General features: G+C 38.8%; 1 protein-coding gene across 2 annotated transcripts in view; it reads left to right on the top strand.

Annotated features, from left to right (window-relative positions):
- LOC109463617 (eIF-2-alpha kinase activator GCN1-like) overlaps positions 1–24,729 on the top strand; it is an 87,550-nt gene that overhangs the window by 46,211 nt on the left and 16,610 nt on the right. For both annotated transcript variants that reach the window (XM_019760470.1, XM_019760471.1), the window contains exons 37-43: positions 729–797; positions 1,345–1,483; positions 2,285–2,481; positions 3,042–3,231; positions 3,818–3,888; positions 4,319–4,534; positions 5,748–5,912. In XM_019760470.1, the coding sequence (XP_019616029.1) occupies positions 729–797; positions 1,345–1,483; positions 2,285–2,481; positions 3,042–3,231; positions 3,818–3,888; positions 4,319–4,534; positions 5,748–5,912 (1,047 nt within the window). The remainder of the gene's footprint in view (positions 1–728; positions 798–1,344; positions 1,484–2,284; positions 2,482–3,041; positions 3,232–3,817; positions 3,889–4,318; positions 4,535–5,747; positions 5,913–24,729) is intronic.

Below are 24,729 nucleotides of genomic sequence, written 5' to 3'. Positions count from 1 at the left end.
TCCATGTTATGTGGCCAAAAGTTTTGCCCAAACAACATTGCAAGGTTGCCAACATGCAATTTTGTATATGCCGTGGGTTTAGGTCTGGACTTACAAGTCCGGAACTGAAACTAAACCTCTGGACTTGAATCTGGACCTGAACCTAAATGTGGGTTTAGGTATGCAGCACTAATTATGTCACAGATTGAGTTAATTCAAATCACTAACTGAGCTTAGAAATGAAAAGAAGTACATGCAGATGGGCTACAAAGTTGACATCAAGTTTCAGGGCTCGAAAAACTGGGTGCATGTGCCAAATATTTTCGTAGGTTTACGTAATATGTAAAGATGCTAAAGGTATTATAGTTACAGTATACAGCATATTCTTAACATCAAAGTGTCAGAAAAATGATAAAATCATTGCTATAATACTTTTCTTTAGAATTATTCTAGAAATGAGACATAATTAGTTTTGCTGACATTCTATTTTGTCTTATTAAGTGCACCCCAAAATTTTTTTTGTGCACCCAATTTTTTAGGTGCGTACCTATTCCCAAAAATGAATTTTTGAGCCCTGATTTTATATGCAGAATGGAGGTCATGATTAACTTCTTACAAACAAATGTTCATTATATGTCAGTCTATACATTACGATAATTATAGTTTAAATTGCTCATAGCTCACACACTTCCAGGCACAACAAGGAAATCATCCTTGGTCAGGTTCTAACTTATTTTTATTTCACCCAGGACTTAGCACCGTATTTACCATCTGTCACACCCGGCATGAAGCAAGCTTTACTGGACCCTGTACCTGAGGTAAGCTTTAATATGTACAAAATTTACACTGTGTACAAGACATCAGAAATTATCATATAGCAGCCTTTTTGAAATAAAACGTAAGACTCTGACTGAGGTGATAATGATGATCTGTGTTCAGCATCTCAGGTCCTCTTGAGGGTCACATGTGCATTGGATACAAGTTATGACTGAAAAAAGTCTACACACAATGAAAAAAGGAGGTTGTCTGAAAGGCAATTTTAGTTGAGAGGAAAGAGCATGTGAAACCCAGATTTTTATGATCATGGTTTTCATTGGATCTTTGGTCAACGTTGCACGAGAATTTTACCTGTTGAAGATTGTTGTCCAACACAACATTTGAAAACTATTTATGGGATGTCATCCTAACCTTAAGACCTTCTGATTAAGTGCTGTGCACACTACATTTTGATGTTTTTTTTTGCAGGTGCGGTACGTTCTGCCAACGTGCTAGAGGAAAGAGTATTGTTACAGGCACATATTCATGTCCCTCACCAGTATGCTTGCTGTAATGTTGTGTTTTCTGTGTTTGCATGGTCGTGTGCAGGTGAGAAATGTCTCAGCCCGTGCCCTGGGAGCCATGGTGAAGGGGATGGGAGAGGCCAGTTTTGATGACCTGCTGCCCTGGCTGATGGAAACACTCACGTCAGAACAGAGCTCTGTGGACAGGTCAGGGGCTGCACAAGGTACGGTCATGCAGTACATACATTGTACATGATAATTGCATTTCCCCCCTCAGTTAGAGGGTTCCTGGGCCCTACTAGGCCCCGGGTTTGAAGAGCATCCAGCTGTAAAAATCTTGCTTCAAAAAAGACTTGTACTTGGTGCAAGCACGTCTAACCCCCAGTTAGGGAAAAATGATGTTAAATTCGGTTTAAAAAAATTGTACATGTACAAAATGTAGCTTCAAATCTAGGTACAGCTCATTCAGAATAATCATATTCTGGTGTTCAAATTTCATGTTCACCTTTAAGTTAGTCACTTGAGGAAATAGGTGAAAAGTGCCTTCCCAAGGACAAAGCAATGTGGCCTGCCAGGGATTTGAACTGAGGACCTTTACAGTAGATGTAACAGTGTTGGTAAAGTCAGTCAGTACTTACATGTATATAACATTAAGTAGCAAGGTGGTCTTGTGGTTAGGGTTGTTGACTCAAAAATGGAAGGTTCTGGGGTTGTATCCCTGGCTGGTACCCTTTATTGTGGTCCTTGAAAAAGGCACTTAACACATATTTCCTCACTTGGCATCCTCTTGAGGGTCCCGTGTTTGAAGATAGCCACACCTTGAGCACATTTAAGATCTCAACAGAGTTCTTGGCAAAAAGAACTTACAGGGGTTCTTCCCAGTGTGAGTGGTAGAAACCTTACAGTCTGGTCTCAGGTTTGACATTTTAAAGAGGTGATAGTCACCTGTTATGTCAATCCTTCCACAGTGACAATAATTACAATGTACATATTGAATAACCATAGAGGATGTTTTATGAATCCAGGTCTAAGTGAGGTGATGGCAGGTCTGGGCACAGCCAAGCTGGAGGAGCTCATGCCAGACTTCTGTAAGATGGCGGACAACGAGGACGTAGCGCCGCACATCCGGGACGGATACATCATGATGTTCATCTACCTCCCAACCACCTTCAGGGAGGACTTCACCCCGTATGTGGGACCCATCATTCCACCTATTCTCAAAGTAAGCCCAGCTTTTACTAATAATAATAATGTTTTGTTTATTAGGGACACCAAATTTTGTACATGTACATGTAACAGGATTTTGATTTGCTGCACTGACTGTTAACCTCTAAATAGTATGATTTGAAGTTTAAGATAAATTCTTCATCATGTCAGGTGCCTAGATATGAAATAAATATTTTAGATAGTATTTAGTGTGATCAATACTTTCTAAATTCTGAGTGGCACAGGTAGAATTTGTCTACGAGTAAGTTAATTTTCCATGTTACCTGCACCAGTAATTTTTTTTACAGTACCAGGTACACTGTTGCAGGTACATGTATGCAGAAAAAGGGATTTTTGACTGAGTCTTGTGTACTGAGAAGAGCCTTCAGTGGAATTACAATGGACCTTTCTCATAGACCCACAGTACCTTAGCTTAGTCAAAGCATAAAACACATTCAAATATTTGCCTGACATTCTGCCACTCTCTCATTGGTCAAACCTCTAATTGCCATGTTATCATTGGTTGAATGGATAATTGTGATGGACAGTCATTAATCCTGTATGATGTTTCACCAGGCACTAGCAGATGAGTGTGAGTACCTAAGAGACACTGCCCTGAGAGCAGGACAGAGGATAGTACAGATGTACGCGGAGCGCGCCATCGCTCTCCTGCTGCCCGAGCTGGAGGGGGGATTGTTTGATGACAACTGGAGAATCCGCTACAGTTCAGTACAGCTGCTGGGGGATCTGTTGTACCATCTGTCAGGTAAGGAGACAAGCTTCAAACTTACAATACAGGTGTCAAATACTAGTAACTTCCCATCTGCACGCATGCAAATTGTGATAATAAAAAGTCCTGTAAAATGATAAAAAAACTAGTGCATCTCTCGTTTTACATAGTGGCTTTTACTTTTCGTTAAAATTGTGTTTATTTCTTGTGAAACAGGTTTTTTTCAGATTTCTCCTCCAGGCCTGGACAAATAAAATGGATGTTTGTGTGATTGTGTGTTATTGTGCTTTATATTATATATATAATAGAGACATTGTAGCATATTTTTGCAGGAGTTTTAAACTGCATGTTACACAGTCTTAATCGTGATTCAAAATTTAATAATTCAATTTCCACAACTTTTGCATGAGAAATAAAGGAAATAAAACCATGTGGAAAATGTATGGGAATGGAAGTAAGAAATATGCACAACATGACACTTCCAGTTTATCAGCTGATATTAAACCATGGCACCCGGACACTGGTACATCATTTTTGTTTTCAAAACTTGTCTCAGAGATACATGTACTTTACGTTTGTAACGGTTACAACCTTAAAAGCATGATGTTGTTCCTTTGTGCAGGTGTGAGTGGGAAGATGACCACAGAGACTGCCAGTGAAGATGACAGTTTTGGAACAGCCAGGTCACAGGAGGTAGCCATTTATTTTGCTGCCCTGGAATTGCATTAATTTTATATTGGATAATAAAATTAAGCAATTCTCAGTTTTTGATAGAATTTGTCAGCTTTTATTTGCAAAATCATGCCCAAAGGCTACCGGTAATTGGTTTACAGAGTCAAAGATACTATTTGGTACTGTAACAATATAATATTAATCAGTTCTATAATAGGGAATACACAACTACTAGTCTGAAAAAAAACTGTAGCTTGCTATCATGATTATCTTTAATAGAAAAAGTATTACCTTTTGTGATCTCCTAGATGATGAAAGGATGGATAAATTGTGGTAACTGTTTGCAATAATCTGTTTCTGCCGGTCCCATAGTGAGGACACTGGTTAACAAAGTGTAAACCATTCCCTGCCATACGGCTAGTGTTAACTGAAGAGCTCCCTCTCCCCCAAGGCCATCCTGCGTACCCTGGGTGTGGAGAGGAGGAACCGTGTGCTGGCAGGGTTGTACATGGGGCGCTCGGACGTGTCCCTGATGGTACGGCAGGCTTCGCTCCACATCTGGAAGATCATCGTACAGAACACCCCGCGCACGCTGAAGGATATCCTGGACACGCTGTTTGAACTGTTACTGGGCTGCCTGGCTTCAACAAGCTATGATAAACGACAGGTAAGACCTGCATGTACATATGAATACAACACGGGGTATTCCGTATCGCCCGAGGTATCGGCCCGACCACGATCCGACTCGCGGGAGGGCTGGGATTGAGGGCAATGCAGAATACACCGTGCTGTATAAATTTTTATTCATGTCATACCTACCCAAGGAAACGCGCCTTTCAATGCAAAATGAGCCCAAGTTTGGTGTCCCTAAACTAAAAAATGCAACAAATTCCATTCCAACGTCCTAATTCTGTATTCGAATTTTCGATAAAGCAGACACGCGTTTAGAGCAAAACACGTTCTAATTGTTCTATGAAAGCCAGGGATGCCCAGGCCATACCGTAAAGTAAGGCCCAGTCCGGAACCCGTTATCGAACATTATCGCGGCCCGGGTATGATATACATGATTGTACAGTCAAACCTGGTGCAGCAACTACTTACACAATACACCACATTAAAACAATGACTGCCTGTCCAATTTTACATTGTGGGGCTGTTTGGCATAACAGCAGGTGGCCCAGAAAACAAAGTTCCTGTGTTTGAATCCTGCCTGGTCTGACTGTGTAGTATTGTGGAGCAAATATCTTCTTTTGTGAAGGAAAGTAAAGATGCTGGATTAAGCTACTGTGCCTTTGGAACAGTTATTACATGTTTGTGACTTTGTTATTTCAATCTATCATAAGTGTACACACATAATCATATTCATATTTCTTTTTTAATTCAATAAGTTGTATTTAAACTTCCAAGTACATAATATAGAAAGGGGAGATTCTTTGAATAACAAAGTGAGTACAAGATGAGGCATGCATTTGTTGAACTTACACTGTTACAGGTTTGATGTTAAGAAAAAAGGTCCTGTTCCACTCTATCTGGAGCATAGAGGTGGTGCCTATCTCTTTTAGTAGCCCTCGGGCCACACAGTTAATATGTAATCACTACAGCATGGGGCTAGTTCACTGGTGGTGGTATGTGTTCAACTCCCATGCTCTTTCTCATAGATACTGGGTGCTAAGCAGAGAAAGGAATTAATATCATGTAACATAATTACATTTTTTTAGTCTTTGACCGTCTGGGGTCAGAACTCTCAACCTTCTGGTTACAAACTTGAGTTTTCTTTTGATATTAATCCCTTCAACAAAGAATCTGGGAAGTTAAGTTTAGTTGTGACTGATGATACAATAATGCTGACACCAGACCTGTGTGTTTATGTCTGTATGTAGGTTGCAGCGAGGACTTTAGGAGACCTGGTACGTAAGCTGGGAGAGCGGGTACTACAGGACGTGGTGCCCATTCTGGAGCGAGGGCTGCAGTCAGACAAGAGTGACCAGAGACAGGGAGTCTGTATCGGGCTGAGTGAGATCATCAAGTCAACCAGCAAAGACATGGTACACTTCTCAATATACCTCCTTCTATCTTTTCTTATTGCCTACTCTAATTCTTGTCATTGGAGACCAAATGTTTTATTTTCTAACCCCTAGGCTTGCTGCATGTGTCCCTGTCCACTAATTGCATAAAATCCAACTGAATGATCCTTGTACAAGTTTTAGAAGTTGGAAAGATCAACTTGAAGCTCAGACCATAATTTTACAGAACATGTGTCTCATATATTGTTTTTTATAGAATTTGTCAGTTTTGTCCTGGCTGATTGTGGTGAACTTGTGTTGGAAGTACAAGTGTACATGACTATACTAAATCATAGTAATGTAGCTGTAGCAGATGTCATTCAGCCATTATGAAGGTTCTGGGTTCAAGTCCTGGGTACAAAGTCCTTAGTCTTTAAGACTGACTTTTGTAGGTTTGAATCCCTCTCACTGGCTTCAATGTTGTGCCCTTCTGAAAGGCACTTCACACCTATTTCCATGTTGCGATTATGATAATATTACAACATGTACATGTAGGTAGCCCTAGGCTAAGTCAGGGTATAGTCCCAGTAACTGAGTGGGTGGGCTCAGTGCCTGCCAGAAGACCATTAATTTTAGACTAACAATATTACAAGGTCAACCTGCAGTTACGACCCCCCCCCCCATGCCACTCTGCTACCTTAAGTTTCCTAGTAATAGTAGATACAAAACACGTATATGTACAATACAAGCAAACACACAAACACACCCAATTGCAACGCCCAAAACAACACTTCCATAGCCAGATGAAGTAATGGTGCAGAAACTTTATTGTGCAACACTACAATGTAAGTCTTGAAACAATCATGTACAAACAACATTGTCAAGGTACAAAGATTGAAAGGATGGCGACACTCACAGTCAGGTATTTTCATTAACATTGTCAATTAACAATAATAAATGACTTGACTGTCAAGTAAGTATATTCTACAAACATATATCATTTAATTGTACATTACTATAGTAAGTATAATATTATTGACGGTACAAATGTAATACTATGTCACTGTTACGGTTACCGTAGTACAACTTACAATAACAACATCAAACGGTTATATTCAAACAACAGAGTGCCTTACAGCAAGGTAGGAGCAAAGAGGTGATATATACAATAATTATGTAAGCATGCGAGATCTCAGGATCACAAAAAGCAACATCCAGAACTACATGTATATATTATGAGCTCAATAAGTTTACCTAAACAACATATAACATTGACTTCAAATGAAGTTTCTACTAGGGTCTAGCCTGGGCTTTACATTGTATCCTCTGTAGTCATCGTACTATGTAATACCCAGTCTGGCTGGAGTAATGGTGCATACATGTAACTCATTAGACTTTTAAATTACTGTGCAACACTTGATACAAGGTACAAAAAAGAACGGCAAGTTTTGGGAACAAGTATTTTGTACAATTAAGTTAATTCTAAGATTGCTAGTCTCTAGTTCTAGAGTTGTACTACTACATGTATATACTGTACATATACAAGAAAGCATTGAAGAACATCCAAAGTTCAAAAGACTTGATGATAACAACTTTAGGTAGGGTACTAAAAAGTATGTGACTAACAACAAGGAGCATACTATACACTAGCTAGATCTCAGGACCACAAAAAGCAATGTTAACATCAACCACCTTGAGCTCATTGAGTTTTAATACTCAAACAGCATTGCCCCAAATGAAGTTCCAACCAGGCCCTAGCCATAGTTACTACTCACTCAAGCACAGGCTCTTCCTTTATGCTTCCTAGTCAAGGTGGTAGCAAGCAAAAAGGCTTAATTTACATTAATTGAAGACCTCACATCTCCTCTTTTACAGGTCATTAGTCTGGCATTTGTCTGATACTGTAAATCACTTTAAATTTGTTTTCGCAGTAGCAAAATTTTGCAGTCTGAGAAAAATGTTCGCTGAACAAAATAATACGTTTTTCAGTCACTGTGGTGGCAGGTGCAGAAGAAAGTTGGTGGACTATTTGTTCGCGATAATCATAAATTCGCGGTACGGAAGTGACTTTTTAAACTAATTTAAAGTACCATGAAAAAATCGTGATTTATTGATTGATCGATGAGTACAATCGCTAGCACATGGCAGCGCAACTAAAAAAGTAGCGCTGAATTGCATGCTAGTGTTTAAAAACAGAGACTCTACTGTATCAAACTGAGTGGCTTAACCATGGGTGCTTCAAGTCAGTTCAGTATTGTGCATGATTGACACGGCTGTACATGTGTTCTTAGTCAGAGGCTTATGAAACGATCACTCAGGCAGCAAAAGGAGTGGCATAACATACCATGGCATGTTGTTGTTGGCATACCAGGCACATCATCATATTTATGATATGACTTCATTACTCTAGGAACTTGAAATATTTGTTTTTATTGGCAGATTTAATGTATGAATGACGCACGTTTGCAGGTACATTGTAGAGAGAGAAGGTTTTATTTATGAAGATTTACCACGTTTGTGGAAGGATTGACATAACAGGTGACTACCACCTTTTCAAAGATGTCAACCCCGAGACCAGGCTGTAAGGTTTGAACCACTCACACCGGGAAGGTCCCCTACTCTTTTCGATAAGTGCGGTGGGTTCTTTAACGTGCGTGGGGTGTGACTCTCCCAAACACGGGACCTCCATTTTACGTCCTATCCGAGGGACGTCCCTAGCCAAAGCTAGGTACTCATTTTCACCTGAGTAAAGTGATGAAAGTCGTGTAAAGTACCTTTCCCAAGGGTACAACGTCGGGGCGCATGTTCGGACTTGTTCGGGTACGACCCGGAATCGAACCCGGGTCTCCCCGTTTCATAGTCCAGTGATGTACCACTACACCACACGACGCCACTAAAAGGTCTTTTTTTTATTTCAAGAATGTACCAATGGAACGGAAACTAAAGATGAATCACACTGAAGTACTGTCTGACTGTCTGTGATGATACAGTCTCTAACAGATGATACAGATCATCTATAACTTACTAATAGTCATTTAGTCTCAGCTTTACATTAAAATGCAATGATCTCAGCAATGAATTTGGGAAATTAAAGTATCTAATTTGAAAATGGTGACCAATTACAGAATATCAAGCAATCTTTGAATTTTCTATGATATCAAACATCTATAATAAATATAATATGTTATATCACTAGTAGAGGGATAAATCTCTCTGAGTACTCTAGCGGACAATTGAGTACTCTGCAGTTCTCTTTGGATTAGGCATTGTTCTCCCAAATACTATCTCAGATCTCTTGCAGTCTGTTACAAGTCTCTTTTTTACAGCTGTTTTGTTATGTAAATTTCCCATTGTTTGAAAAGTCTCTTTCAAAATTACCTGTGAAAACATGGCTGCTGTGATGTTGTTTTTATGTCATTGTCATTCTATTGTTAGGGTTAGACACTAATCCCCATTTAATTATCTATTGTTCAAAACAATTGATGGTATCTGAGGGGGTCCAACCTTAGGTGTCAAGAAGGAATCTACAGCAGTTCTCTTTGGAGTCTCTTCTTGTGGGGACAGAGCTCTTCCAGCTCTCTTTTGGTCTTGTCCTTTGTGATGAGTCTGTTTTAGTACTCTCTTGTCCGCTAGAGTACTCAAAGAGATTTATCCCTCTACTAGTGTATATTAGTTTTGACTTTACAAAATGATATTTTGTGTACAATCATGATAACTCATTTGGATTTGGCAACATGTGTATATTTATTATTGCTTCCAAATCCCACATCTTGAAAATTGGTGTAAAAATCTAATCAGAGCTTGTCTTGATGAAACATAACTCTACAAACTACATGTAGATCAGATGTCTGCATTTTGGTTGCTTGATTTTGGGACTACTGAATTTCCCTCCAAAAAAGATCACAGAACGTTGTTAGTGACACCGTCTGATATCAAACCAAGTGACTTAACGATTCAGGCTTCAAGTCTATTCAGTACGGAATATGAATGATTGACACAGCTGCATTCTTATTCAGATACTTATTCTAATAATCAAATACTCATTGTACATACATTGTACATTGTACATCTACATGTATCAATGGCAATGTTTTTATTTGCTGATTTGAATGTATCAGTGATGCACTTTTTGAGGTAGAGAGATCTAGAAGGCCTTTAAGTTATCATTTATAATTTTTTTTATTAAGCATCTACCATTACCATGCACATAGTAATCATGTCTTCATTACTCCAGGAACTTGAAATATTTGAAGGCTGCATTTTTATTGGCTGATTTAATATACTCAGTGACGCACCTTGAAATTAGAGAGAGCGAAGGCCTGTTTTCTTAAGAATGTGATTTGAAAGGCAATTATTGAAGATGACTCACACCAATATTGTATACAAAAATGTTCATTTTGTAATGGAAGAAAATGTATGACTGTCATACAAGTGTCAGATAATCTAAAATCTAATAGTATACATCTGTGAAACACAATTCAGCAGTTTAATGTCATTTAGTCTCATGTTTGCATTAAAATGCAATGATTTTTAATCAAAGTTTCAAACACTTTCTAGGAAATATTCCTAAATTATAAAAATTTTAATGATCATGATCAGGTGTCACTAAAAAGACACGTTTTTTAGCAAAATGGAATAATTTGCATTCTCTTAGCAGTCATATGAACTCGAATATCTATCTTAATAGTTTTTATTTTAATTAGATTTTATACTTAATTAGATTGTGTTTTAATTGTGGCATAGCTGGCAAAGCCAACATTTCATAAATTTTATAAAAATATATGACTGTGTAAAATGAATTTGTATAGATTAAGAATCAAATCAAAGTTAATTCAATGTCACTATAATAGATGTGTTATTAGTATGATGTTTCCTTTTTGACTGACATGTACATGATTGTACACTCAATTTGGCTTTGTGTATCACATTGTCTATTACCTACAAAACACAAATTCATGCCAAATGTTCATTCTCAATGAGGCTGACAGAAACTTGTTATGAAGTTGATCATGCGGTCCCAGATGTGCTTGTAACCCCGGCGAATGTTCTTGTTCATAACGCCGTATATGATCGGGTTCACAACGCCGTTTAACAAGCTCAGCAACTGGCCGACAATGAAGGCTTCGGATGGAACTTTACTGGAGAAAATCGCCATCACGGTCATGGGCATATTACACAGGGTGTACGCAGCGAACAGGGACATCATCATTTTAGTGATCTGCCTCTCAGCAGCGCTGTTCTGGTTCTGTGAACTGTTGCTTTTGACAACATGAGCTTGCTGGTGTTTATGTGTACCTGCCTGATCTGACACTATGGTGATAGTTGGGATGGTGCCTTCCTGTTTATCTGAATCATGCCGATCAATGCCTTTTCCTTCCTCGTTACTTGGGAAGGATCTTTTGCCCTGCTGTTGTTCACCTGTGCCGGACGCTGCAGCGACCTGCACAATAATAGTACCTTTGGGTTTACCTGACTCGACACGGCCTTTCTGCCCATTCTCATCCCCCACCCACTCTACACCCTCCAGATTTCTAATCGGCTTTGTCGCCTTGACGGTTTCTGCGCTTGTGGAAGGGATAGCCATACCACCTCCCCCTGGTGAGGTCGGCACTGCCAAATGGACTTTGGGGCCCTGTGCATGAGCTTGGACACGATTCTTACTCTTCCTCACGTGGTTCTGGATGAGGATGTAAAAGGCAAGGGCAGCGATGTATGGGATGACGAAGTTTAGAATGGCCGCAGGAATCTTTGCCCAGAGTTTGTCAGAATTTCCCAAGGAGCATCGTTTCAGCTTTGGGTCTACCTTAACTTCCTCACTGACATAAAGAGGCAGGAAAGAAGTGATGGGGACCAACCATGTGAGCAAGAGTATGATGATAAGAGCCCGTATGGACTTCAGACACGTACTGTCAGTACAGATCATGAAATACCTTTGAAGAGCGATACACAACATGTGGCATAATGATGCCCCGGCTAGCACTACAGCGGCATAGGCTGTCAGCCAGCACAGGGCTGGTGGGGGCTCCCAATGGGGGTTTAGGATGTGCTGGATCCAGAAGGGGGAAAATAAGATGTTGTAGAGGATGTCTGCGCAACTGAGGCTGACCAGTGGCACGTTGACCAGTTTTCGTAGGTCCGGGCGTGTGCAGATGGCCAGTATGGTGAGGAGCCCACCGACAACAGTCACCAGGATGATAACTGCATGTTTGTTACAATGAAAAGTTTTCCCCATCAGTTTGAAAAACTAATAATATTAGGACATTTCAAGCTTCTGACTCGCAAAAGGATGTCATAAATGTTGATGATGATCATCTAACAATAATTGTTAACCTCAGCAGCCACCATGCTACCTTCCAGACAGTTTTTCAGGGGTTTTTGTAGAAAAATCTGGCATGAGGGAGCGGTATCATGGCGAGGGAGCGTTGGTGCGGAACGGGGGTTTCCCCCCTTCCGCCATGTGAAGCCTTTGAAAATTTGAAGTTGAAATGGGACAGTTTGAGGCTACTTGAGGGGGAAAATTTGAACTCTTTCATTGTATGTTTCTTTGGAAATAAACAACTATGGTTGTGAAAAAGGTCTGTTTACTTGAATTTTACAACACCTTCAAAGGCTATTTTAGCTTGCACAAAATTTACAATATGCTAGATACAATGCTCAATACAAATTTCCAGTACTATAATGTATGTAAAAGCCATAGGAGAAGGATAGATAGACTAAAATAATTCAATGTTTTTTTGTCAATATCTTTCCTAAATTTCTATTCATGCATAAGTGCATATTTCCTTTATAAAAAGTACAATCAACAGTACACACAATGTGCAAATCACCCTTTATACACTTGTACTGTTACTAGTAGCTCCAGATGACAACATTGGGTTTGCCACAAGCTCAAACCTTTTACATGGCAAAACATTGCAACACATTCATCCAAGCTGCTACAAACTCAGGTCTCATGTTTCACTTCAGAGCCTGTTCTATAGTATGCAAATGAAGGAGGCTTACTTGTAGTCTTTGGGCAAGTTCTCAATGAACTATGTTTACTCCATTCAGACTTTTACTACTAGAGCTAAATTTTCATGTTTGTGATAAGATTTTGGAATTTTCATGAGAGTAACATAGTTTGTAATGCTAGAATACATTGTTATGTGGTGTTGTTTTTGTATTTTTACTGGAAAAAGATCATTTTGAAAAAGACTTAGGCTTCAATCCGAAAATTGATATGAGGGCGCTAGCTTGTTACATGAGGGCACAGCGCCCTTGTTCCCCTGTTTAGAAAAACCCCTGGTTTTTCATGAATTTTTTTCTGCGAAGAAAATAGTCCAGGCATCAACATTCCTTACAAGAAAGCTTGTCTCTGGAGTTTACAACTGTTACTGTGTGTCCTCTTAATCTTAATTTTGTTATAAGGCCACACCAATTATTGGTTCTCGAATTTGCCTCAGCTTCATTTTTTTCTGATTTGCAAAAAAAAAAAAATTTTGAATCAACTAAAAAATGTTCATAATATTATTTTGCCCCCAACAGTTGAGAAAAGTCATTTCCTTCCTAGCTGTGTAACATTTTTTCCATCTATCAATGCAGTGGTTTGATTGAAAGTTAAAAATTCATTGTTTAAATATTCAGTAAACCCAGCCTTTTGTGTTGACTCCATGTCTCCTATTCTTGCATTATTAGGATGCTTAACCCTGTTTTTATTTTTTTCGCCCTGTTGCTTCATATTTTTTCTGGATAAATCCGAGAACCAACAAATTAAATTGGTGTGGCCTAATATACATTGTATAAGCATCATTTCTCACAGTGATAAAATTTTGAACCTTTGGTGTTACAGTATCATTTTTCAATCAACAATATCCAGAATTCATGTGATTTTTGTGCAGTTTCCTATTTCTCTAATAGATTTGAAACCAAGAGGAAATTGAGACAACTACGTAATATTATGCAAAGATTCTTATTTCTGCCGATTTATAACTTGTTTTCAATCTAAAGGGCGAAGATGCCCCCGAAAACACACCAGGTCATGTCATAATTTTGATTCCAGAATAGAATGTGCCTGGTGTGACTTTTCAGTGATCATCAGTGATATATAATAATATATTATATTACAGATCCTGTCTCCATGTTATAGACCAGAGCACTTTGGCTTTTTTAAGTTCACAGTGGTCTCTCGTTTATGACTCCAGAGTTTTAAGTGAGTACACAGATCTGAAGTGATAAAAATTATACAAATTGAATAATCTGAGAATCTCTGTCTGCCTGCCACTGTTCAAAGTTTTATCCATTCTTTTGACAATACTGGTAATTATTAAACTACAATCACTACTAACCGCAACTTGGGTTGAATGTTGACTACACTTTAATCAACCAAATCAACTCCATACACGTCATGTACAACTCTATTTAGTTGGGACACAGTCGATATGGTGAACCCAGTAGATTATAGATTTTCCCAGATTTAACCAACAATATTTTACTGTTCAGTATTAAGTCCAAGGTTTTACCATTCAGATGCACTACTAGTCGTTGAAGACGGAATTGAGGGCGAATTTGGAAGATTCCCGCAACTTGAACTTCTTTGAAAATTTTGGTAATGGCACCACCATTTTGCTAAATTTTACTATTTATTAGAGTAACCATGCAATATGATTGTAGGACGATGGTACATGCGCGATGTAGCTATTGGTGAGGTCATTGTAAACCCAAAATTTACTAAAAATGGTTTACAAAAATGTACATCAAGAGCAGATGATATTCCCATCAGGAACATATAAAGTTAACACAAATTGAGTCTTGAAGTTCAAAGTTGGTAAAATTAAAAGTGATGCCGATCAAGCTTAACACAGCTGTGAAAGTCAGACAAAATCCAAAGTGTTTTGCAAAAAGAGTTTCCTATCATGGAGCAATTCAAACTGCAAAGTGGCTCGAAAGGTGTTCGATTTATTATATGGCGTGTCAGCTGTTAGTAGGGAAAAAATTGGACATTTTGAGCTTCCTTCTTAACATAAAAATATCTTGATTAAATTTTGTTTCATACGTATACAGGCAAGAAAATTGTCACTGTGACAGTGGTTTTAAAAGTAATAAGCTGTATTTGTGACATTCAAGTCTCTTTTTTTTTTGCCTGTGTGCTTTTCCTTGTGGTTCTTTGCAAGGATAAATTTTATTTAAAAGAGAAAAGTGAATGCAAAAAGGAGAAAACTAAGTAATGAGGACATCCTAATGTTACAAGAAAACAGAAGGCAAAACTTGTACTTACTTCCGTTGACCACAACAAGAACGTACTCCCCAGCAGTCACCATCATGGTAAAGATTGGTTCTTTTCAGTCTTCACTGTCCATCAGTTCTAACAGTCCAGTATGACATCACACAACAGGTGCCATGGTTCATGGAAACTGGAAATCAGGAAAATTGTTTGATATAGGCTAAGAAAGTACCTTGTATGCACTCCCATTACTGATAAGGGAACTCATGATAATTGTTACTGTAACAGTAAATATCTCTTTCTTAGGCTACCGATATTCATATTTAATGAATTCTCTTCACATGAAAATAAAAAAAAAACTGACTGTTGCTTACAATCTTATGATTGCTTAGAAAGAGCAAATTTAAAGCAGAAGAGAATATTTTAAGATCATACCACAAAGTTACTTACTTGAAAACTGATGGTTCAAAACAGAAATCTTCAGTAACATTTGAAAGACCTGTGAGCAGAAGTGCTCCCTGTGCAGAGTGGTGCAGAGTGAGCGATCTTCTAGGCATCCAGAGATTATAATAGCTATGATATGATTTCCTCGGATATGAATGTTACCTGACCTATAAAGTTGTAATAAACAAATTCCAAATAACAGAAATACCTCACCAGCTTAAAATGCCCCATCACCGAGTTTGGCAAGCGCTGTCAGTCTCTATTATCGTGAGGAAATATTTGTGAATAATAGGTCGAAAGATTTAGTGTACCCAAAATTTGCTTTTAGTAGTTTTATATATATATACTAGAAAGGCCAATATTTGCTTTGGAGCAAATATAGCGATGGGTTCACCACATTTTACGACATGGCAGGGAAAGAATGAGAAACACAAGGGAAAACAATGATTTACATTGATATAACTATAATATGAAGTAACATACAACTAAAACAACAGTTGGATAGCTATTCCCTACTTTATTGGTTAGGATTTTTAATTGCATAATGCAAACTGTTGATTTAAAAAAAAAAAAAAACGTTCATGCCCCGCATTCCAATGCTGGAGCAGAAAAGCTTGAAATACCTACCAAAACACTTGAATAAAGACATACTGTCAGTATGGAAATGCTCTGTGCAGGTGTTAATCAAGTTAAATCCCAACAGCCAATCAGCAAGAAATGCTCTGTGCAGGTGGAAATGCTCTGTGCAGGTGTTAATCAAGTAAATCCCAACAGCCAATCAGCAAGAAGTATAGAGGAAAGCTGCATGCCTATTGGTTGATGCCCTGCATTCCATTGTGATGACTCATGCCCAGACGTGGTAAACACGGCACACTAACACAGTAATACATTTGCTATAACACAGCCAAAAAACTCAAATAAAACCATTCTAAAAGCCTGTATCACAAAAATTTAAAAAACGCCTAGGGGTATTTGCCCACTGTACCTCCATACCAAATTTCAGGACCTTAGGCCCTAAAATGAAGAAGCTGAATCCATTTAAAAAATGGCAGGAGGAGAAGGAGGAGAAGAAGAAGAAACATCAGAAAAAGCAATATGGGTTCACCACCACTTCGTGGTGTGGTGAACCCATAATAATACGTAATTGTTAAGCTACAAGACAAGCCCAAAACACTAAAATCTACATATCCGATACACGACATTTTCCATTGTATACTATCATAAGTAAGTGATATACAATGTATGTGTATATATATATGTATGTATGTATGTATGTATGTATGTATGTATGTATGTATATGTATATAATAGACAATTAAAAATTGTGCATGTACCATAAGACAGTGGGTATTAAAATGTGAAACATGAATGTACATGCAGGTAACAAATAAGTGTAATTGTTAGGGTTGTTGACTTAGAATCTATTTTAGGCTGTGGGTTCAATCCCTAGCACTAGCAGACCCTAATGTGACATTTGTGCCTTTGTTTAAGACACTTTACACCTACATGTACAATGTACATGACATTGTATTCACTTGATTCAGGTGAGAATGGTCAGATTGAGTATCTAGCCCCCCACTTCCTGCCACATTCAGTTTACAATTAATATACACATACATGTAATTACCTCCATGAAATGTGTCATGGAGGTTATATTTACCTCCATGAAATGTGTCATGGAGGTTATATTTACCTCCATGAAATGTGTCGTGGAGGTTATATTTTTTCAGTTGCGTTTATCTGTCCGTCCGTCTGTTGGTCAACAAGATAACTCAAGAACGCCTGGATGGATTGGTTTCATACTTGGTGTGTTGGTAGGGTGTGACGAAAACTGGAAATGATGAGATTTTGGTCCCCCTAGTGGCTTCCCTTGGTACTGCAGCGCAACTTCCGGTTTTGATATCTCACGATCTGGACATGCTAGGGTCATGAAATTTTGATGGAAGGTAGCTCTCATGCTTGGGAAGAAGTCATATGAGTTTGGGACCCCTAGCGGCTTGTTCTGGAACTGCAGGGCACTTTCTGGCGAAATGTTTAAAAGCCAATAAGTCCAGACAGGAGCAACATATTTTCATTATTTTTGGTGTGTAGGTAGCTGAGAGAGAGATGTACATAATTAAATGTAAATTATGCAAATGAGGACTTTATTTGCATAATTAATGAGGAAATTTTATAATTACAGTGTTTTACATTATACTATGTAACCTATGGCAGGCGGAACTTCAACAGGTACTAATTATGCAAATGATGACCTAATTTGCATAATTAATGTGAAAATTCTATGATTTCGTAATGGTGAATGATGAGACTGTCATACTTGGGACATCTGTAAGTTAATCAAAAGTTAACATACATCACGATGCATATATCATGTTAATGCAGAGGTCATTTGAACAATTAAAGAAGAATTTTTCATGGAGGTATGAGATCTCGGAATTCTAGTTCATTTGTATAATTATACATAATGTATAAATGATAAACACAGACAGTGGGGGGTTGTGTGGCATAAGTGCAGAGTGTTTCACTTGGAACTATGAGGATGAGGTCCCATTAGTTCGGATCCTGCCATGTCACTGGTCTTGTGGCCTTGGGAAAGGCACTTAATATGACAGTCACTTCTCTCGTTTTACTCAAGACACTGACAGGTGTGGTCTGCTATGCAGCATTACCCCCTGAAACATTCATCCTGCATTACAGCCAGTATAGTGCCTAATTTCACAGTAGATTATGACTGTCCAAGGCACCTCCCTCCACTGTCAACTCTGCAGTGCCTTGAACCAATTAGTTTGCCTTTCCCCTGCATTAATGCCCTCTGTCACAGTCTTCGGTTATGGTTGACCCTTACATTAGCACCAGGCTCAACTAAGCACAATCCTCAACCATTTAGAACATCCTGTGTCAGCAACTGACGTCCCACCGCCTCTGAGCAGGCCTGACTGACCTAATTCAGTCTATAACCTGCCTGGCCTGAAACAGTCTGAAGTTTGTCCCCCTTTTACACAGGGTATATTTTCAGAAATTCTGTTGCAATTCCAACCTAAAAGAACATACATGAAGTTGCATTTAGGACTTCTTGTCATTATAGTAATTTATACTTCAACCACCAACACCGTACATGAACCACTATCCTCATACCAAATTTTAGGTCCTTTATTTGACCTAATATGAAGACACAGGAGCAAATAAGTTACAATATACTTTTTGGGACTATTTTTTTTTACAAAAAAGCTACATTGAATTATTTTAGGGCCTGCATCCAAAAAATTAAACCAAGAATACCTGTGGAAGTATATTCCCAAGCTCTGTTAAAATTTCAAGACATTTGGTAAAAAAATGTGGTGCCTGGTAGCAAATGTCTAACAAGAAGTGGAGAGAGAGAACACAATGTAGGACCAAGACAGCTTAGAGCATTCTGACTCCCCCATAGGTCACATGACCTCTGGGGGGAGCAGAATGTTCCCATACATGGTCACATGATAGATCAGACCATCCTTTGCAACTCCCCATAGCACATGTAGGAGGCTCTGTATGTATACAAATGCAGTCACTATCAGCCCAGGCCAACAGGTCCTGGACCTTTTGATTTAGTGGTTAAAAGACATTCAAAGAAAAGAAAAGACTCCTGTAGCTTGGTCAAAACAAGCCAAACTTGGAGATATGTATGATGCTGTGTTTCAGCTCAAAGAAAACAGATTATGTTTCAACTCCTTGAAGGCACATATGTTTTCAAAGAGCACAGGATTAATTTGGTGTGACCATCCCCACTGGCAAGCTGTCAGGCAGGCTGTCAGGGGTGGAGATCACATCAGGCAACAGCTTCTGCCCCACTCCAAAAGGCCCAGATGATTAATGATGATTAATGGTCATGGCATCAACCCAGCATTACTCCCAATGTTCAGTGGGAGCTAGTTTAATGCCGGGGTAACCCCAGAAGTGATCTGATAATGACCACGTAATGCGGCATTACAGCCGCACAACTGACCACTTTGGCAAGGGTGTGACCCTTAATTCAACCAAATTCAATGTAGCTTCAGTAAGGGACGTCCCTCAGATAGGACGTTGAATGGGGGTAACATAATAGGACGAGCCACACGCCACATGTCAAATAACCCACCACACTTAAGCTTTAAAAAAAGAGTAGGCGCATGCCCCGGTTTAAGATGGTCCAAAAATCGTACTGTCTAGAGTTGGTGATTCAGTAGACAAACCCCTGTCTCATATCAGACATGTTAGAATGATCATTCAGTGTATAAATCATGATTGTGTAGGACACTAGTAATGGTGCATTAACTTAATTATTAAATTTTGGCACAAGTTAAAGTGCCTGATACATGTAAAGTCCTTAGTCTTTAAGACTGACTTTTGTAGGTTTGAATCCCTCACACTGGCTTCAATGTTGTGCCCTTGTGAAAGGCACTTCACCCCTATTTCCATGTTGCGATAATATTACATGTACATGCCCTAGGCTAAGTCAGGGTATAGTCCCAGTAACTGAGTGGGTGGGCTCAGTGCCTGCCAGAAGACCATTAATTTTAGACTAACAATATTACAAGGTCAACCTGCAGTTACGACCCCCCTACTGCCACTCTACTGCCACTCTGCTACCTAGTTTCCTATATAGTAGATACAAAACATGTACAGTACAAGCAAACACACCCAAAACAACACCTCCATAGCCAGATGAAGTATTGGTGCAGAAACTTTATTGTGCAACACTAAGTCTTGACACAATCATGTACTGTACAAACAACATTGTCAAGGTACAAAGATTGAAAGGATGGCGACACTCACAGTCAGGTATTTTCATTGAACATTGTCAATTAACAATAATAAATGACTTGACTATCAAGTAAGTATATTCTACATACAATATATAATTAATTGTACAATTTACTAATAAGTAGTGACGGTACAAATGTAATACTATGTAGTACAACTTACAATAACATCAAAGGGTCATATTCAAACAACAGAGTGCCTTACAGCAAGGTAGGAGCAAAGAGGTGATATATACAATAATTATGTAAGCATGCGAGATCTCAGGTCACAAGAAGCAACATCCAGAACTATATATGAGCTCAATAAGTTAACCCAAACAACATATAACATTGACTTCAAAATTAATGAAGTTTCTACTAGGGTCTAGCCTGGGTTTTACATTGTATCCTCCTAGTCATTGTTCTATTCTCAGTCTCAGGTACATGTATAGTCATGATAGTCTCAGGACTTTTAAACAGATTATTAGAAGCAGGACTTCTCAGAATTTTTAAACTGTGAGATCATTAGGAGCAGGACTTCTCAGGATTTTTAAACAGTTCATTAGGTACAGGACTTGACACTGTTGATGTTTAGGATGTTGTAATTAGTAAATTATAGTTTATGTACTGTGTATTTGTGTATGTGACTAACAACAAGGAGCAAGTATGTGACTAACAACAAGGAGCAAATGATAAATTTGTGACTTCCGTACCACAAATTTATCATTATCACGAACAAATAGTCCACCAACTTTCTTCTCCACCTGCCACCACTGCAAAACGTATCATCTTGTTCCGCGAACATTTTTTCATTTTTCTCAGACTGCAAAGTTTTGCTACTGCGAGTACAAGTGATTTACAGTATCAGACAAAGACCACTAATGACCTGTCAAAGAGGAGATGTGAGGTCTTCAATTAATGTAAATTAAGCCTTTTTGTCTTTAAAAAATACCACCAAAAAAATCACGATTTACTGTTATCAAACCAAGTTAGTGGCTTAATAACTACTATGGGGGCTTCAAGTCAGTTCAGTATTGTGCATGATTGACATGAGTGTACATTGTATTCTTAGTCAAAGGCTTATCAAACGATCACTCAGGCGGTCAAAGGAGTGGCATAACATACCATGGCATGTTGTTGTTGGCATACCAGGCACATCATCATATTTTTAAGACTACATGTAAGTCTTCATTACTCTTAGGAACTTGTCGATATTTGAAGACTGTTTTTATTGGCAGATTTAATGTATGAGTAACGCACCTTTGCAGGTAGAGATAGAGAGCCTTTTTTATTTTTAAGAAATTCAATGTACCAGTGAAAAGGAATCTTAAGATGAATCACACTTATTGAAGTATGACTGTCTGTGATGATACAGATATAAAAATAATAGATATTAAAATAATATTTTGTGTACAATTTTATACATTTGGATTTGGCAACATTGCTGCCAAATTCCACATCTTGAAAATTGGTGTAAAAATCAAATCAGAGCTTGTCTTGATGAAACATAATTCCACAAACTAGATCAGAGTTCTGCATTTTGGTTGCTTGATTTGGGACTACTGAATTTCCTTCCAAAAAAGATCACAGAACGTTGTTAGTGACACCGTCTGATATCAAACCAAGTGGCTTAACCATTCAGGCCTCAAGTAAGTTCAGTACTGAATGTGAAAGATTGACACGGCTGTATTCTTATTCAGATACTAAGTCTTATTCGAATAAACGATTACTCAGAGAACCAAAGGAGTGGCATAACATACATTGTACATTGTACATCTAGCAATGGCATGTTTTTATTGGCTGATTTGAATGTATCAGTGACACACTTTTTGAGGTAGAGAACATACCATTCCCTTTCACATACTATATATTAGTAATCATGACTTCATTACTCCAGGAACTTGAAATATTTGAAGACTGCATTTTTATTGGCTGATTTAATATACTCTGAGTCAGTGACGCACTTTGAAATTAGAGAGAGAGGGCCTTTCTTAAGAATCTGATTTGAATGGCAATTATTGAAGATGACTCACACTAATATTGTATATAATAGAACAAAAATGTTAATTTTGTAATGGAAGAAAATGTATGACTGTCATACAAGTGTCAGATAATCTAAAATTCATACGTCTGTGAAACACAATTCAGCAGTTTAATGTCATTTAGTCTCATGTTTACATTAAAATGCAATGAAAATCCCTAAATTATGAAATGATCATGATCAGGTGTCACTAAAAAGACATGATTGTCTTTGAGCAAAATGGAATATTTTGCATTCTCTAGTAGATATATGAACTCGAATATTAATAGTTTGATTTTATTTTAATTGGGGCATAGCTGGCAAAGCCATCATTTCATAATGTATTATAAAAATATAAATAATAATGTGTAAAATGAATTTGTATAGATTAAGAATCAAATCAAAGTCACTGTCAACTCAATGTCACTAATAGATGTGTTATTCCTTTTTGACCGACATGTACATGATTGTACATTCAATTTGGCATTGTGTGTCACATTGTCTATTGCTTACAGAACAGTCATGTTCCACAAGTTGAATCATGCCAAACGTTTGTTCTTAATGAGGCTGACAGAAACTTGTTATGAAGTTGATCATACGGTCCCAGATGTGCTTGTAACCCCGGCGAATGTTCTTGTTCATAACGCCGTATATGATCGGGTTCAGAACGCCGTTTAACAAGCCCAGCAACTGGCCGACGATGAAGGCTTCGGATGGAACTTTACTGGAGAAAATCACCATCACGGTCATGGGCATATTACACAGGGTGTACGCAGCGAACAGGAACATCATCATTTTAGTGATCTGCTTCTCAGCAGCGCTGTTCTGGTTTGGTGAACTGTTGTTTTTGACAACATGAGCTTGCTGGTGTTTATGTGTACCTGCCTGATCTGACACTATAGTCACTGTGATAGTTGGGATGGTGCCTTTCTGTTTATCTGAATCAAGCCGATCAATGTCATTTCCTTCCTCGTTACTTGGGAAGGATCTTTTGCCCTGTTGTTGTTCACCTGTGCCGGATGCTGCAGCGACCTGCACAATTATAGTACCTTTGGGTTTACCTGGCTCGACAGGGCCATTGCCTTTCTGCCCATTCTCGTCCCCCACCCACTCTACACCCTCCAGATTTCTAATCGGCTTTGTCGCCTTGACGGTTTCTGCGCTTGTGGAAGGGACAGCCACACCACCTCCCCCTGGTGAGGTCGGCACTGCCAAGTGGACTTTTGGGCCCTGTGCATGAGCTTGGACACGGTCCTTACTCTTCCTCACATGGTTCTGGATGAGGATGTAAAAGGCAAGGGCAGCGATGTATGGGATGACGAAGTTTAGAATGGCCGCAGGAATCTTTGCCCAGAGTTTGTCAGAATTTCCCAAGGAGCATCGTTTCAGCTTTGGGTCTACCTTAACTTCCTCACTGACATAGAGAGGCAGGAAAGAAGTGATGGGGACCAACCATGTGAGCAAGAGTATGATGATAAGAGCCCGCATGGACTTCAGACATGTGCTGTCAGTACAGATCATGAAATACCTCTGAAGAGCGATACACAACATGTGGCATGATGATGCCCCGGCTAGCACTACAGCGGCATAGGCTGTCAGCCAGCACAGGGCTGGTGGGGGCTCCCAATGGGGGTTTAGGATCTGCTGGATCCAGAAGGGGGAAAAGAAGGTGCTGAAGAGGATGTCTGTACAACTTAGGCTGACCAGTGGCACGTTGACCAGTTTCCGTAGGTCTGGGCGTGTGCAGATGGCTAGTATGGTGAGGAGCCCACCGACAACAGTCACCAGGATGATGACTGTAGGTCACAATGAATAATAGTTTTCTCCATCAGTAAGAGAAACTTTTTAAGCTTCCTATTCACAAAACACATTAGATGCGGGCAAAGAAATCGTCTAAGTTAAAAACAATAATGGTCAACTTCAGCAGCCGTCATGCCACATTGATACATACAGTTTCAGGCAGTTTAGTTTAGTTTAAAAAAAAAAATTCTTCTGCAAGGAAAATATATAGTCCATTTCTTGATCCAGGCATCAACATTCCTTACAAGAAAGCTTGTCTCTATAGAGATTTCAAGTGTGTGTCCTCTTAATCTCAATTTTTTTTTATAAAGAAATTTACTTTTAATTATTACTGAGTCCATGCAAAATTGAGGTATTGTTTTTGGCGTGTCTGTTTTTCTGCACATTTGTAGTATATATTACTAGATTGTGATGATATTTGGTATGCTGGTAAAGTCTTAGGAAGACAAAGGTCAAGGTCAAATATTGGCCTCTTGGTGGATGGCCTTGGTACTGCAGCAGAACTTCCAGTTTTTGTATCTTTTGTCCTGAACATGCTATGGTCTTGATTTTTGCTGACAGATAGCTTTTCTTGTCAGTAATAAGTGGTGTGGGTTTGGTCCCCCTAGCAGCTTGTTCTGGAACTGCAGGGGACTTTCT

This window comes from Branchiostoma belcheri, unplaced genomic scaffold, assembly GCF_001625305.1.
Source record: "Branchiostoma belcheri isolate BF01 breed outbred unplaced genomic scaffold, Haploidv18h27 scaffold129, whole genome shotgun sequence".
Taxonomy (NCBI): domain Eukaryota; kingdom Metazoa; phylum Chordata; class Leptocardii; order Amphioxiformes; family Branchiostomatidae; genus Branchiostoma; species Branchiostoma belcheri.
This window is presented reverse-complemented; position numbering and strand designations above follow the sequence as displayed.